We start from the raw sequence: 13,617 nt of genomic DNA, 5'->3' as shown, positions 1-13,617 counted from the left end.
GGGAGCGCTCGCTGTGCGCCGGCGATTGGCTGAGGCTTTCTGAGCTGCTTATGCGTTCCAACAGCTCCATCTCTTTCTCATGTCGAGGATTCCAGAACTGGACACAGTATTCCAGATGAGGCCTCACAAGAGAGGAATAGAGGGGCAGAACCCCCTCCCTCCCTGCTGGCCACGCTGCTTTGGATGCAGCCCAGGACTTGGTTTGTTTCTGGGCTGTGAGTGCACATTGCGGCTCGTGTTGAGCTCCTCATTGACCAGCACCCAAAGTCCTTCTCTGCAGGGCTGCTCTCAATCACATCATCCCCCATCCTGTACTGAAATCGGGGATTGCTGTGACCCAGGTGCAGGACCTTACACTCGGCCTTGTTGAACCTCATGAGGTTCTCACAGCCCCACTTCTCCATCCTGTCCAGGTCCCTCTGGATGACATCCCATCCTTCTGGTATGGCAACTACACCACTCAGCCCGGTGTCATCTGCAAACTTGCTGAGGATGCAGTCAATCTCACTGTCAATATCATTGATAAAGACATTGAACATCACCGATCCCAGTATGGAGACACTTCAGTGGTCTATCAATCCCACCATCTTTTCTGGGGGAGAAGCCCTAATTCCTGTGTGACTGATTTCAGGCCTGGCTCTATCCTTTTTTCCCTTCAAATCTAGTTTAAAGCTCTTTCAATGAGCCCTGCTAAGTTCCGCGCAAATGTTCTTTTCCCCTTTTGCAACAGGTGTACCCCATGTGCCGCCAGCAGGGCTTGTGTCATGTAGATGGACCCATGGTCAAAAGCCCCACATTTTGCCAGTGACACCAGTCTGGGGGCCAGTTATTGATCTACTGGGTGTTCCTGGTTCTTTCCTCATTGTTGTGCAACTGGAGGGATAGAGAACACTAGTTGTGCTCCTGATCCCTTAACCCAAGGTCCTGAAGTTTCTTTAGATTGCCCTTGGACTTCTTATTGCAACTTCATTGCTGTCTATGGGAAAAAGCAATGCTGGCTTCTAATCCGAGGGCTATACCATGTTGACAACAAGAGGGTTGAGGCCACTGTCGGGGTTCTTGCCCTGTAGTGCTTAGGCACATCTGCAAGCCCGTGTGTGAAGTTCCAGCTTTTATTAGTGAGGATCTGCAGGTTTGTGAGAAAGCGGCAGGGACTGCAGTTGGGTGTCAGGCTGTCCTTTGAGGTTCCTGGCTTCTTCCTCAGCCTAAGAGCCAGAAGTTTGGGCACTGTGCAAGATACCCTGCACCAGGGGGGGGCTGAAGTCTGGGCCAGCAGCAATGGAGAGCATTGTGAGGGGTAAGGAGATGATGAGCAGAACAAGCCCACCATCCGTGGATCACAGCCCCGTGCCTGTCCTCAGGTCCTAGATGCAGGGAAGGAGATGACTGGCTGCGGGGATGGTTTGTGGCCTGGCTCTGCCCCTGCAGGACTGTCTTTTTGACTGTTCCTTGTGTGGTGCCGTGTCACAAAGACCCAGGCTGTACCACCCCATGCAACCACCCCGTGCAACCACCCCACACTCAGTGGCACATTTACCATCGATGCTGGAGGATTGGGACAGGCTTCAACCATGCTGCCATCCCCATGCCCAGCCATCTCCTTTTGACAGCTGCTTGCAGCGATGGGCCTGAGGTCGCGGCGCCGCAAGAGGCCACGGCGCTCCCCTGCCCAGTGTCCTACAGGGCTGCCAGAGGAGCAGGCAACACCCTCCTGTTCTTCTCCCTCATGTGAAAGGAAACGTCAGGTCCCCAAGGAGGAAGGTGAGTGCAGAGGATCCCCCTGGGTACCTGCCAGAGGGGCTGTTGGCTGGTGCCTGGCTCTGCCGGCGGACGCCCCTGTGCCATGGGAAGATGCTTCAGTCTCTCCCGCATCCTGTTAGCGGTATTACCCCCACTGACACACGGGCACAGTGCTGGAGGTGACAGTGCCACTGTGCTGCTGTCCCCTGGCAGTGTGCAGGCTATGCCGGCGGATAGACTGTGACCCTGATGTTGTTGGGCAGCTGTGCCATCGCAATGGGCTTTCCATCCACGAGAACTGCCTGGTGAGTCCCTGAGGTTTGACAACCCTGGTCCGTGACGCCCCTGGATCCTTGACACCAACCAGTTCCCAGCCCTGCACATCCAGCAGTCCCTGGAATGCACCATCTTTTTCCTTCCCGCAGTACCACGCCAGCGGGCTGACCCAGAGAGGTGCCGATGAAGATGGCTTCTATGGCTTCCTCTTCAGTGACATACGGCAGGAGCTGAAGCGGGTGGCACAGAAGGTAAGGCCAGGGTCTGGTGGCCCCACCACGGTCCTGATGCTCTTTGTCTGGCGCTGCACGGGCCAGCAGACTCTCAGGGGTGCTCTGGCAACTGGCTGCAAGCAAACCCCACAGATGCTCCTCAACCCAAAAAGGCACATTCCTGCAGAAATTTGGAGAGGACGGGTAGCGGTATCAGTGGCACAGTGTGACCAGCCAGGCAACCCACAGAAACACCGTGGGGCTGTGCTGGGTGAGAGCAAATAGGGCTGCCTGAGGGTGTGCAGCACTAATGCCATCCACCTCCTTGCTGTCCCCAGAAGTGCTGCATCTGCCGGCTGCCCGGTGCCTCAGTCACCTGCCGACGCTGGCACTGCTCCCGAATATTCCACTTTCCCTGCGGAGTCGATCGAGGCTGTATCTCCCAGTACTTCAAAGAGTTCAAGTGAGTGTAGGTGCTCCGCAGGGCTGGGGCCAGGACAGGGGCAGAGGAGGTCTGGGTCTGAAGTGTCACCTTCATTGCACAGGTCCTTCTGCTGGAAGCACCGGCCGGTGCAGCGGGTGCAGGCAGTGCAGCAGGACCGGACACTCTGCCTCGTCTGCCAGGAGGTGGTGGCAAAGCGGCCATGCTATGACACCTTGGTCTGTCCTGCCTGCACCAGTGCCTGGTTCCACCGGCGCTGCATCCAGGTAGGCAGCATCATCTCTTGACAAGATCACGTCTGTTGTCACCCCATCACACAGCTTTGGAGTGGGGGGAGGGGGTAAATAGGACACCTCCTTCCCTGCCACTGATGGCATCTCTGCCTCAGGGCCAGGCACTGCGCTCTGGCCTGCACCATTTCCGCTGCCCGCTCTGTCAGGACGTGGACACCTTTCAAAAGGAGATGTTTCGCCTGGGCATCAAAATCCCTGACAGGTCAGTCCGCTACTCCTACCTCCCTCCCCCTCTGCCAGTGCTCCTGCCAATCCCCTCCTGCCTTCCTGAGATGGGGATCCCCCAGTTCCCCGCTCTGCTGCTCGCTGGCTCCCACAGGGATGCTGCCTGGGAGGAGGACGGGGCCTTTGCAGACCATTACCAACAGCACAGATCCTGTGACGCCAGCCAGTGCCTGTGCCCTGAAGGACGAGAGGAGACAGAGGAGAAGGGGTAAGTGACAATGACTCTGGTCCCCACAGCTTCAGACTATGTCTTCATCTCCTCCTGTTGGGCAGGGATGGAGTTTTGCTCGGGTGCTGATCCAGCCATAGCACAGGGGGGGTGCTGCCAGCTTAGACCCAGCTGCCACTCGGGGAGTGGGGTGGAGGTGGGCTCGGCACAGCACCGTGACTGTCAACCCACAGCTCAGGGGCCTTTGGTGGCAGTGGGTCCCATTCCTCCCCCCAGGCCGTGGAGACTTCTGCTGTGCAGCTCCTGTGGCTCCTGTGGGACACACCAGCTCTGCTCCTCTCTTGAGGAAGATGCTGTCTGCTGGGAGTGCAGCGACTGCAGTGGCACAACACCGGTGAGGGGTGCAGCTTGGTGGAGGGACAGGGTCCCGAGGGCCATGTGGCCACCACAGCCATTGGGACCCAGGGACTAGTGTGCGGCTGTGATCTGGGAAGGGAGGGAGTGGGGCACAAGCTTCTTGTGCTCATTGTCTCCCTTTCCCTTGTAGTGCCCCCCATTGCCTCCAACCCACCCAGCGCAGGGAACCTCACACAGCGCTCCAGCTCCTGACGCTTCAGCTGAGGAAGAAGAGGCCAGGATCCTCAAAGGACAACTCAACACCTAAATGCTTTCCCAGCCCATTTCCCAGAAACCTTGCAGATCCTCCCTAATAAAAACTGGGGAGCAGTAAATCCAGGATGTGGAGGAGGGAAGAGGGTCTGTGTTCATCCCTTCTTTCACATTAGTGCTCTAGCAGGGACTTCAGAGATATGCAAAGGGGCTGATAGCACAAACACTTTATTTAGGCGTCAAAATTCCTGACTTTTCATTAACTGTGTTCTCGTTTGGCTGTGATAGAGTCAATTTTTACAAGAAGCTGGGAAGGGACAGATCTGGGGCAGCTGCCAAAGTGGCAGAAGGGATATTTGATACAGGATCACAGAATCATTTAAGTTGGAAAAGATCTTTAAGATCATGGAGTCCAACTGTAAACCTAACACTGCCAACTCCATCACTAAACCATGTTGCTGAGTGCCACATCCACCTGTCTTTTCAATACTTTAAAGGATGGCGACTCAACCACTTCCCTGGGGAGCCTGTTCCAGAGTTTGACCAGCCTTTCTGTGAAGTATTTATTCCTTGTATCTAGTTTAAACCTCCCCTGCCACAACTAGAGGCCGTTTCCACTCATCCTATTGCTTGTTACTTGGGAGAAGAGACCAATACCCCCTTCACTACAGTCTCCTTTCAGTTAGTTGTAGAGGGTGATGAGGTCTCCCCTCAGCCTCCTTTTCTCCAGACTAAACAGCCCCAGTTCCCTCAGCCGCTCACCGTAACTCCTGTGCTCCAGCCCCTTCCGCAGCCTCACTGTCCTTCAAACACCAACTAAAATCCCAAGCAGACAGCTTGGAAGCAACACCCACAAGTTCCAGGCAGGGATTTGCTTTGCGGCCGCCCAAACAGCATCACCTTGTTGGGGGGCCACAGAGCTGCTCTGCAGATGGACAGCCCAGCCCAACTCAGGTGCCACGGCATGGACACCCCTGTCACTGCTCCTATTGCTGGCAGAAAATCACTGCTGGGAGTCAAATCCTAGCTTATCCCCAATTTTGCCACAAATACCACTTCTCACCTGGCTCCACCAGTCACAACAGGGATACAGAGTTAGGTCCAAAGCTCCACAGCCTGAGCCCTGATGGGAACCAGGCAGATGAAGGCTGCTGTAGCCTCCCTGCTCTTGCTGGAAACCTGCTCAAAAGCATCTGCATTTTCAATTTCTTCTTAAGCCCTACGGCACAAGCAGAGTCACCCCAACCGGTGCCCATCTCCAGAGGCCTGGCCAATGAAGAAGGCACCTTTCCTTCTGCAGCCACTCTTGTTTAACCCCATTAATCCACCTGAGAGAAAACAAACCGCCCCCCACTCCACCCCTAACCCAACCTTTCTCCTATTGCCAGCCTGCACCTGCCTTTTTCCCTGCCCCAATCCACATCCCACAGGGCAGGTGAGCAGCTGCCCAGGGCATCCTTAAACCACACACCAGCAGATGCTTCGTCTTAGGGGGAATGCTGGGGGCATTAGCCCTGGACCTTTGGGTTTCCTGGCCCTCCAGTGGGCTCCTGGACTATTCCTGGGTCCCTGTGGGCACACCAAGCCCTGATGCAACCCCTGTTTTCTCCTGCAGGATATACATCGTCTCACTTTGTCTGCAGGTCAGAAGGTGGTGTTTTATTAAATCTGTCAAGGAATGCACAGTAGTGTGGGTGGGGTGAGAGCAGGGTGGAGGATACAGCCAGCTGCATAATTTAATGAGACAAGAACGTACAGATAATTGCAGAATGCAAATAAATAGAACTTTTGAGGAAGACGACTTCATGTGTATCTGCTGGGTGACTCCTGCTGCTGCTGGTATTGCTGGAACCAGCCCTCCTCTGGGTCCACACAGAACTTCTTCCCCTTCAGAAGCTCCACTCTGAGGGGGACAGAGTTGTGTTAGCTGGGAGGGTGCAGGATCTGGCTGTGCCCTGAAGTTCCCCTACCAGCCTGGGGATGCCTGCAGCATCCTGCACCCCAGCACCTCCCCAAAATGCTGGGTTTAGGCAATCCCTGAAATCTTTGTTTCCTTTCCCCTTTTCTGGTTGTCAGGTGAAATGGGGAATTCTGTGGGATAAAGGAGTGAGAAGGGAGGTGCATGCAAAGAGCCAGGGCACCCCAACCTATGGATCCTTTGGAGATTACTTGTTTTGGGGGATCCACTAAGGCAAAACAACTGTTAGGGAAAGTGGGTGAGCAAGGGCAAGGTGTGTGGAGCCAGGGAGAAAGACTGAGTGAAGCCTCGTGGTACTCACTGCATGGCCTTGCGGGAGCAATGAGAAGGTGTCTTTTGGTAGCTCCTGATGAGGAAGGCAGGGATTTTCTGCCGGATGAACATCTCCTTGTAGCAGCATTTGCTGTAGGCGCTGCGGACTGAGAGGAGGCGAAAAGGATTGGTGCTCTCCCACACCTCGCACGAGAAGTGTGGATGCTGCCCTGAGGAGTGTGAGTGCTCCGCCAGGAACCCACCTCCTTCCCCACCAAGGGGGTCCCTCTCGCATCCCTGACGGTGCTGCTTTGCCCCAAGGTAGAAGGCCCCATTTCCCTGCCAGCAGGGGATCATTACTGAGCTCCCCAGCCAGGGTGCCAGGGCTGAAGCCATCCCCAAGCCCTTTTTTGCTCCTTTTGAACAGGATTGAGACAGACCAGCCAGCAATGTCCCTCAGCCCCCCGAACCCATGGCAGAAGCAGGACTTGAAGCTCTCCCCCAGCTCCCCTGGTGCAATCCCCAGCTGGTGGGGACAGCACTGGGACAGCCATAGAGAGAGGCTCTATGTTGGTACTCACAGGAGATACCCTGGCATCCAATCCAGAGAGCTGCCAGCAGCAGGGTGAGCAGGGCCAAAGAGAAGACCTTCATGTCCAACCTGGGGCTCAGTCAGCGCAAGCAGCTCTTGCTGACCAGGACCACCGAGAGCCACCTGCCACTCCTGTCTGCATCTCTGCATGATATACCCCCTGGGAAGGCTTTCCATGACAACTCTGGACTTCCCCTGGGGAAAGAACCACACAGAGATATTGATAAAGGGCAACCAGCGAATGGAAATTCCTTCTCCTGGCCCCTCTGGCCGCTGAGGTACCCAAAGGCTTCTGGAAAGTGTGGTGAGCAGCCAGCAGCTCTGTGCCGCTGGTGATGCAGCAGTGCTGGCAGTTTATTTTGGGTTTGGTTGTTGCCACCACCAAACCACACAGGATGATGCTCACTCTTGCGAAAGCCCCAGGCGAGTTTATTTTCAAAAGCCACTCATTTTGCACCGGGGTGAGTGGCTTGGTGGTGGCCAGGCTTACCCCAGCCCACCCTGAGACCCATTGCTGGCTGCCCATTACAGCGACTGTGCCCACCACATCTCCTCGTGGCATCCTGGGAGCGTGGGCTGTCAGTGGGGCCTGACCAGGCACTCCCAAGGGCAAGTTCTGATAGCGTTTGGGCCAGGGATCTCCACTCATTAGGATGGCTGATGAGGAGCATGGGATGTTCCTTTCTCACAGGCTCTGCTTGCCTCTTGCCCCCTCACTGGTGGCTTCCCATGCACCCCCCAGACACCCTTGCAGAGACATAGTTGGCACTTTAGCTCCTCCGGCTCCATACTGATCCCAACATTTACAGATGTGTTTCAACATCTGGGTAGGAAAGCCAGCAGCAAGATCTGCCTGCTCCCAAGACACTTGCATAGCCCGGTGTTTGTACGCATGAGTTCATGTTTAATACATTTAATTCCCATTACAAAAGGTAACCGTGGACTTGCTCCCCCTTAGCCCGTCTGCTACTGCCGGGCAGTCTCACTGATGCACTTCTGCTGCCTGCAAGGGGTACAGGCAGCTGCCTCTGTGCGAAGCAGGACTGAGAACGTGGGGCAGCAGGTCTGGATGCCAGCACACCCCATCCTGGTGGAATGCCCTTTCCCTTCAAGGAGGTGGTGAGGGTCATCACAGCATGATGGGGAGGACATCTCTGATGAGCTGCTATATCCAAACGTGGTGCCCCTACAGCCACCTCTGCAAGGGAGTTGCCTTTGCAGTGTCCTGCCTCCCATGGAGGGAACTCCCTGTGCTGCCTTCTGCCACCTCGCTAGGTGGGGGCGGAGAAGGATCTGACTTGGAAGCTCTGCTGGTACGTCTTCACCCATGCCCTGCTCGCCTCGGTGCAGATCTCCTTCCCACTCCTCACCCTGAAGCTGGGGTAGAGAGAAGATGGGGTTAGCAGGGTGGTGGTACAGGGACCTCAGCGCTGAGTTTCTGCAGTGCTTGGAGGCACAGCGCAATCAGGATTGGACCCACCAAAGAAAGGCATGCGGTCTGTCAGGGTCTGGAGGGCTTTATCCCCATGGCTGGGCTTAGGTTACTCACATCACAGCCTGGTGTGGGCACTCCGGACTGGTGGGGTAGCAGGCGACAACGCTGTCTCTCTTGATCCTTCTCACTTGGAAGTTGAAGCAGCACTTGTCCGGCATGGCGAGGGCTCCTGGGGGGACAGCAGAAGCTCAGCTCAGCCTGGAAAAACCCACCTCCCACCTCAGCCCTCTCGCTGTAGGCATGGTGTCTCTTTGCCGAAAGCCCCTCTGCACACAACGCATGTAAAAAAAAAACCCTGTCCCCACAGCTCTGGGGTTTTTTCCCATCCCGTGGCCCGCGGGGACAGAGCTAACAGCAGTGCTCACTCTGAGCCAGGCTCTGGCAGCAGCACAGTGCAGTGAGGAGGAGTAAAGCACAGACCACCCCAGCCACCTTCACCATGCTGGGCTGCAGGAGGGCTGCCCGCTGGCACCAGGGCAGAGCTGCCTCCTGCCAGAGTCACGGCTGCTGGGCTGCTTTTATGGGGGAGCATCGGGGCTGGCTTCTCCGAGGGCCAGCAGTTGCGTGAGCAAGGGAAGGACCTGGTCCCCAGCCAAATCCCAAAGCACAGAGGGTGAGCAAAACTCATCCGCTCATAGCACAGCCCTGGGAAGGGAAAAAGCTGCTCCTGCAATGTGCTTTTGGCTCTGAAGAGCTTGAGATTTTTCCTGAGCTCCTGCTTCCAGCGTTAGGGCTGGTGGCTGGGTTGCTCCCGAAGTCTGGCTCCGCACCCTCAGGAGCCCCAGGGTGGGCAAGAGAGTCTGGGGACCTTCCTCAGATGGGGCTAAGGTCAGGCTCCACACCTAGCAGGGTTTCCAGCATCTGCTCCCAACACTCCATATCATCTCCCTGTACTGCAGAGTTTTGCATCTCGTTGCTTTGCGTCCCAGCCCAGGGGACAAAGGACCGAATAACAATCCCCTCCTAAAAAAAGCCATTGAGAAACAGATTCTGTTTGGTTGCACATACACAGCTCTGTGCTGGTTTTGGGAGTCTTTGAGGCCAGTCAGGGCCAGAGGAGGCTGTGCAGGTGACTCTGCTTTCCCCTCCCGTGACAACAAATCATCAGCTCATGTTCTTGGCTGTGCTGAGCTGGGAAAGGCAGAGGCCAGTCTGAGCTTTTCCCAGTGAATTTTATCTGAACACATCTGTGCAAAAAAACCCCTCTTCCCTCAGTCCCAGCAAATCCCAGGGTGCATCCCAGCTGCAGGCGTCTGGAGGATGATGGGAAGAGGTGGGGAGATGTAGACATGCATCCCAGTCAGACCAGCTGTGCAGGCAGCCACATCTTGCTGTGCAGGACTGGGGAGGCCAATGTCACCCTGCCAGCATTTTGGCCACCCTACCATGATGACCCAGCTGTGAAGGGCATGGGGTGCTGGTCTGGGGAGGGACCTGCCCCAGTGGGAACAGGGTACACCTCCACAGTGGGACATGTCCTTTTGTTTGCTCTTCTCCAAAGCCTTTTCCCAGAAATAATCTTCAATTTTTCTTTTTGGGTGCATGGATTATAGTGAGGTACAGCAAGTCAGGCTGAGTGATGTCCCAGGTCTGGTGGTCCTCATGTTTCCATGCTTGGCTGGCAGAGCAGAGCATCTTCCCATCATCACACCAATACTCATTTAATCTCTAATGAGACCCTGGGAAGGGGAGGATGGGGGATGCCTCTGGTCCTGGACCAGGGCAGCTGCCTGGCTTGCCTTTCCCTTTCTGAGTCCATCCTTTCCCTCTTATACCACTGCTTCCTCCCACGCACCAAGGAGCTCCTGGCCCAGAGGGGGCAAATGGGGCCCACTAAGGGTAGAAAATATTCCCTGCAACAAGGAAATGAAGCAGAAACACAAGGAAAACAAAAGAGGATTTATTAGATTGAGAAAGGCTCCTTTTAAAGATTCCTATGCAAAACGCTGGAATATATCAGGCCAGGGAATTCTGGAGTTGATGTTCCTGGCACCTGCAACACCTCTCCATCCTGATCCCCAGCACTGGCATCTGCCCCATGGGGTGAATGGACCCTGTGGACAGGTGACTTTGGTACGTGGGACTTTCAGCTGTGGTTGAGCTCCTGGAGGTGGCATCTCCCGAGCACCCCCAGGTCCGTGGGACTCACCTTTGTCTCATGAAGATTATCTCGCTTTCCTCTGCCCATGTCACCCAGGATGTGTTTTTACTCGATTGCATAGACCTGGCACTGGAACCAAGGATGTCCATGGGGGCTCAGAGGGGCCAGAGGCAAAACTGGGTGCTTCTGTGGTTCTTGATGAATTTAGGAGAAACTGATCTTTACCCCTCTCCAGCTCCTGCAGAGAAGGAGACAGGATGTGGGCAGACCAACTGCTGAGATGAGCGGATACAGCCTCTGCTCTGGAGTGTCCCAGTGACTTCTTCAGTCCAGCACGTGGTGTGGTCTGAAAAACATCCATTTCCTCCCTTTCTACCCCTGTTTCATGGAAAATCCTTGCCAGCACTCACAGCTTTGGCTCTGTGCTTGGCTGCAGAGTGTGGCAAGGAGCAAAGCCATTGGTGACAAGCCAACAGCTTCCATCTCTGCCTGTCCCCTCTGTCAGGGCCATAGCTGGGAATCCTGGGGCTCTGCCAGCCCCAGCTTTAGCACCCTCCCTCACTGGGAGATCCTGTGAGTTGGGAAATACTGCTGGGAAATATGAGGGATACAGTTGGGGAACCCCAGGAAATGCAGTCTCATTTCCACATCCCTCCTACCATCCCCGGAGTGCTGGGAGCATTGGGAGACAGAATAACCCTGTGGTAGGGTTAGAGATGTATTGGTACTTGCAAAATGCATGGGATGGATCCTGCTCCAGCTGCGAAGCGCAGGGAAAAGCAGCAAATCATCTTGCGGAGCACTGCATTGCTGCCAGAGAGGGAGGCTAGAGCAGGACGGGCACTGCCTCGCATGCTGGAAAGTCTGCCTAGTGGCACAGTGCCCCTGGAAATGCCACTTACTCCTGCGTGAGAGTTGCCTTTCCAGCTGTGTTTGCAGGTGCTTTATTGATGCTATGGTGCTTCTCCTCAACTCTGCTGATCGATAACCCCAGGGGAGGAAGATGAGCCTGCAGGATGGGATGGCTGCTGCGCCTGGGGCAGCCAAAGTCAGGAAGGTGATCAAAGCAGATTTTCCAGGTCAGGTCTGCTTTCTATAAAGGATTTGGTTGATTTATTCTTCTCTCTTTCAAATATCTGTGTAAGTCAGATCAGCTTTTCCATTACCTTGCTGGGGCTGATAGTAAGATAACCACTACATTCACACCCACACATGCGGTTTCCTTTTTTAAGGTCCTTGCCCAGTCCCCGGCTACCCAGGACTTCCCCAGCTGCTTGTGGAGACAGTTTATACTGAAATGGGACCACCCTAGCCTGTCCCCTGGAAGAGGTGACTCCTGGTCATTCCCCTTCTACCACCACCCATACCCCTGTGGAGCCTGTCTGGCTCCTACCCAGATGCCATCACTTTCCCTAAAAAGCAGTTGAGCTTTGGCTTTTGGTCTTTTTTTCTTTTGTCCAAGGCTGGAAAAACCCTGCAGAGATAAGCATCTCGCACCCGAAGCTGCTCAGTGGGGTGGGAGTAGGTTGTGCAGCCTCTGAGGCATCATCCAGTACCTGGCTGCCCTGAGGCTGTGGGGATGGGCCCATCTCATGCTGTCGGAAGATGCAAATGTGTAGAAATAACAGACGCTTCCATCCTTGTCCAGTGGAGATTTCACTAGGAAAATAATGGCCAAGCCCTAATTTCAGACACATTAATCATGCAGAAGCAAAGGGAACCAGGAAAACAAATGGCATCATGTGCCTTTGATGTAGATCTGTGTGGTTATGGAGACATCTCCTGATTTTAGAGTCTGTGCCCTGCTCCTGGTTGGTGGCTATGCCAGGGCAGCAGCCTCTTTCCTGGGTGCCAATACTGGCCGGTGGGATGCTAGTTGTGATATGTTCTGCCAGCCCCGTAAGAGGCAAAGCAGCCTCAAAGGGAAAGGTTTTCAACACAAAGTAGAGCCCGGGGTGCTCATGGTAATGCTGATCCCAAAGGCAAAATGCTTTCCTCTGGGCTGACAGCTCCTTCCAACATCACATGGGGGAAGAGTCAGGCAGCTCAACCCCCAACATTTCTCCTCTTTCAGCCATCCTGTGCTGAACTCTCACAGTTCATCGGTGTCCCTGGCCGGGAGCTGCCTGACTAATTTCACATGTCCTTTGGTCCCTGCCATCCTGATGCCTCTGCACAGGGACTGGCCCTGGATGAAAAGTTGATTTCACACCAAACTCCTCTGCTTGAGGTTACAATCAGGGCTTGGCTGCTGAGCTGAGCATCTGTCTCCCCCCACTCCCTAATAGCGGCCTTTGAAAACCCAGAGTTTAAAACTAAAATAAACCCAAAGCACTATCTGCCTCCTTACCTGCACCCTGATTTCTGCAGGTTGCACATACACATTTCCAAGCAATCCAAAAGGCAAGAAGTGTCATTCAATGGTGGGAAAAAAAAAGAAGAAACCCCCAAGAGAGCAAGTAAGATGCTTATGAAAACCTCTGTACCGAGGAGGTGGGGTCCAAATTAATAAAAAAAATTCACACTGGGGATTTGCTGCGCTCTCGGGATTTTCTCCAGGCACAAGACCCAAGGCTGGCCAGTGCCAGCAGGATTTGGGGAGGTGGTGATGGGCAATGGGGTTCAGCATCATCGGGACGTGGAGGGTTCTGCTCTACCACCCTGAATCCTCTTGTGACCCAGCCCCAGCTCCCCATGGTGTTTTGCTCAGGCTGCAGATAGCAGCAGCTGCAATCTGTTTTTGCAGCATTAGTGACTGTTACTTTTCAAATGTATTTTCTGAAATCACATGTCCAGGGATGAAAAACCTAGCGGAAGATGAATTCATCTCCCCCAGGACCACCCTGGGGTATTTTCCTTGTGAAGGAACCAGAAGAGCTGCGCTCATTGTGGCTGTGCAGCAGCCCTGGCACAGACACCTTTTCCCCTTAGTGTGAGTCACTTTTGAAATTTTCCCTGAAATACTTCTGCAAATAATTCCTGAGGCGACAGTAGGAAAGACTTTCCTCCCCATCGTCCTGCGGAATCTGTGGGGAAAAAATAAAGGGATGCCGGCCCATGGGAGCCCTTTGGTCCCTCCAGATGGCTGACCTGGCGCTGTCGGGCTGGGCAGGAGCAGGGAGAACAGGGTTTGCGGTGCCAGCCTGGGGTGCAGCAGCTGGGAAGGACTTTCTGCGTCCCTCCAAGCCTTGGCTGATGTTTCTCCTCCGTTTGGCACAAGATGTCAGTGCTGC

General features: G+C 54.7%; 2 protein-coding genes across 5 annotated transcripts; one reads left to right on the top strand and one right to left on the bottom strand.

Annotated features, from left to right (window-relative positions):
- Positions 1–1,622: 1,622 nt before the first annotated feature.
- LOC104058661 (PHD finger protein 7-like) lies at positions 1,623–4,087 on the top strand. Its single transcript, XM_054085399.1, is given in 9 exon segments — positions 1,623–1,761; positions 1,954–2,045; positions 2,166–2,267; positions 2,567–2,691; positions 2,774–2,936; positions 3,059–3,165; positions 3,283–3,396; positions 3,634–3,737; positions 3,852–4,087. Coding segments are annotated over 9 exon segments (1,182 nt in total).
- Positions 4,088–5,628: 1,541 nt separating this feature from the next.
- Positions 5,629–8,830, bottom strand: LOC104058609 (C-C motif chemokine 3). 4 transcript variants are annotated; one of them, XM_054085114.1, is made up of 6 exons: positions 8,716–8,830; positions 8,338–8,452; positions 8,056–8,165; positions 6,778–6,983; positions 6,246–6,363; positions 5,629–5,869 (listed from the first exon to the last, which is right to left on the bottom strand). In XM_054085114.1, the coding sequence occupies exons 4-6, from the start codon at positions 6,848–6,850 to the stop codon at positions 5,770–5,772; spliced, it is 291 nt and encodes a 96-aa protein (XP_053941089.1). In that variant the 5' UTR covers positions 6,851–6,983; positions 8,056–8,165; positions 8,338–8,452; positions 8,716–8,830; the 3' UTR covers positions 5,629–5,769. The 4 variants fall into 4 exon arrangements, with proteins under 4 accessions (XP_053941089.1, XP_053941088.1, XP_053941087.1 ...); XM_054085113.1 differs by lacking the exons at positions 5,629–5,869; positions 6,246–6,363 and having other exon boundaries at positions 6,742–6,983; positions 8,716–8,824; XM_054085112.1 differs by lacking the exons at positions 5,629–5,869; positions 6,246–6,363; positions 6,778–6,983 and having other exon boundaries at positions 7,001–8,165; positions 8,716–8,824.
- Positions 8,831–13,617: the final 4,787 nt, after the last annotated feature.

This window comes from Cuculus canorus, chromosome 20 (genome assembly GCF_017976375.1).
Source record: "Cuculus canorus isolate bCucCan1 chromosome 20, bCucCan1.pri, whole genome shotgun sequence".
Classification (NCBI taxonomy): Eukaryota; Metazoa; Chordata; class Aves; order Cuculiformes; family Cuculidae; genus Cuculus; species Cuculus canorus.
This window is presented reverse-complemented; position numbering and strand designations above follow the sequence as displayed.

Excerpts from the sequence above, each read along its gene's own strand:
- LOC104058609 (XM_054085113.1), bottom strand. The coding sequence starts at position 8,815 with ATGCTCCCCCATAAAAGCAGCCCAGCAGCCGTGACTCTGGCAGGAGGC. Across the intron at positions 8,453-8,715 it reads TGCAGCCCAGCATGGTGAAG|GAGCCCTCGCCATGCCGGAC; the intron begins GTGGCTGGGGTG and ends CTGTCCCCCCAG. Across the intron at positions 8,166-8,337 it reads TGCCCACACCAGGCTGTGAT|CTTCAGGGTGAGGAGTGGGA; the intron begins GTGAGTAACCTA and ends TCTCTACCCCAG.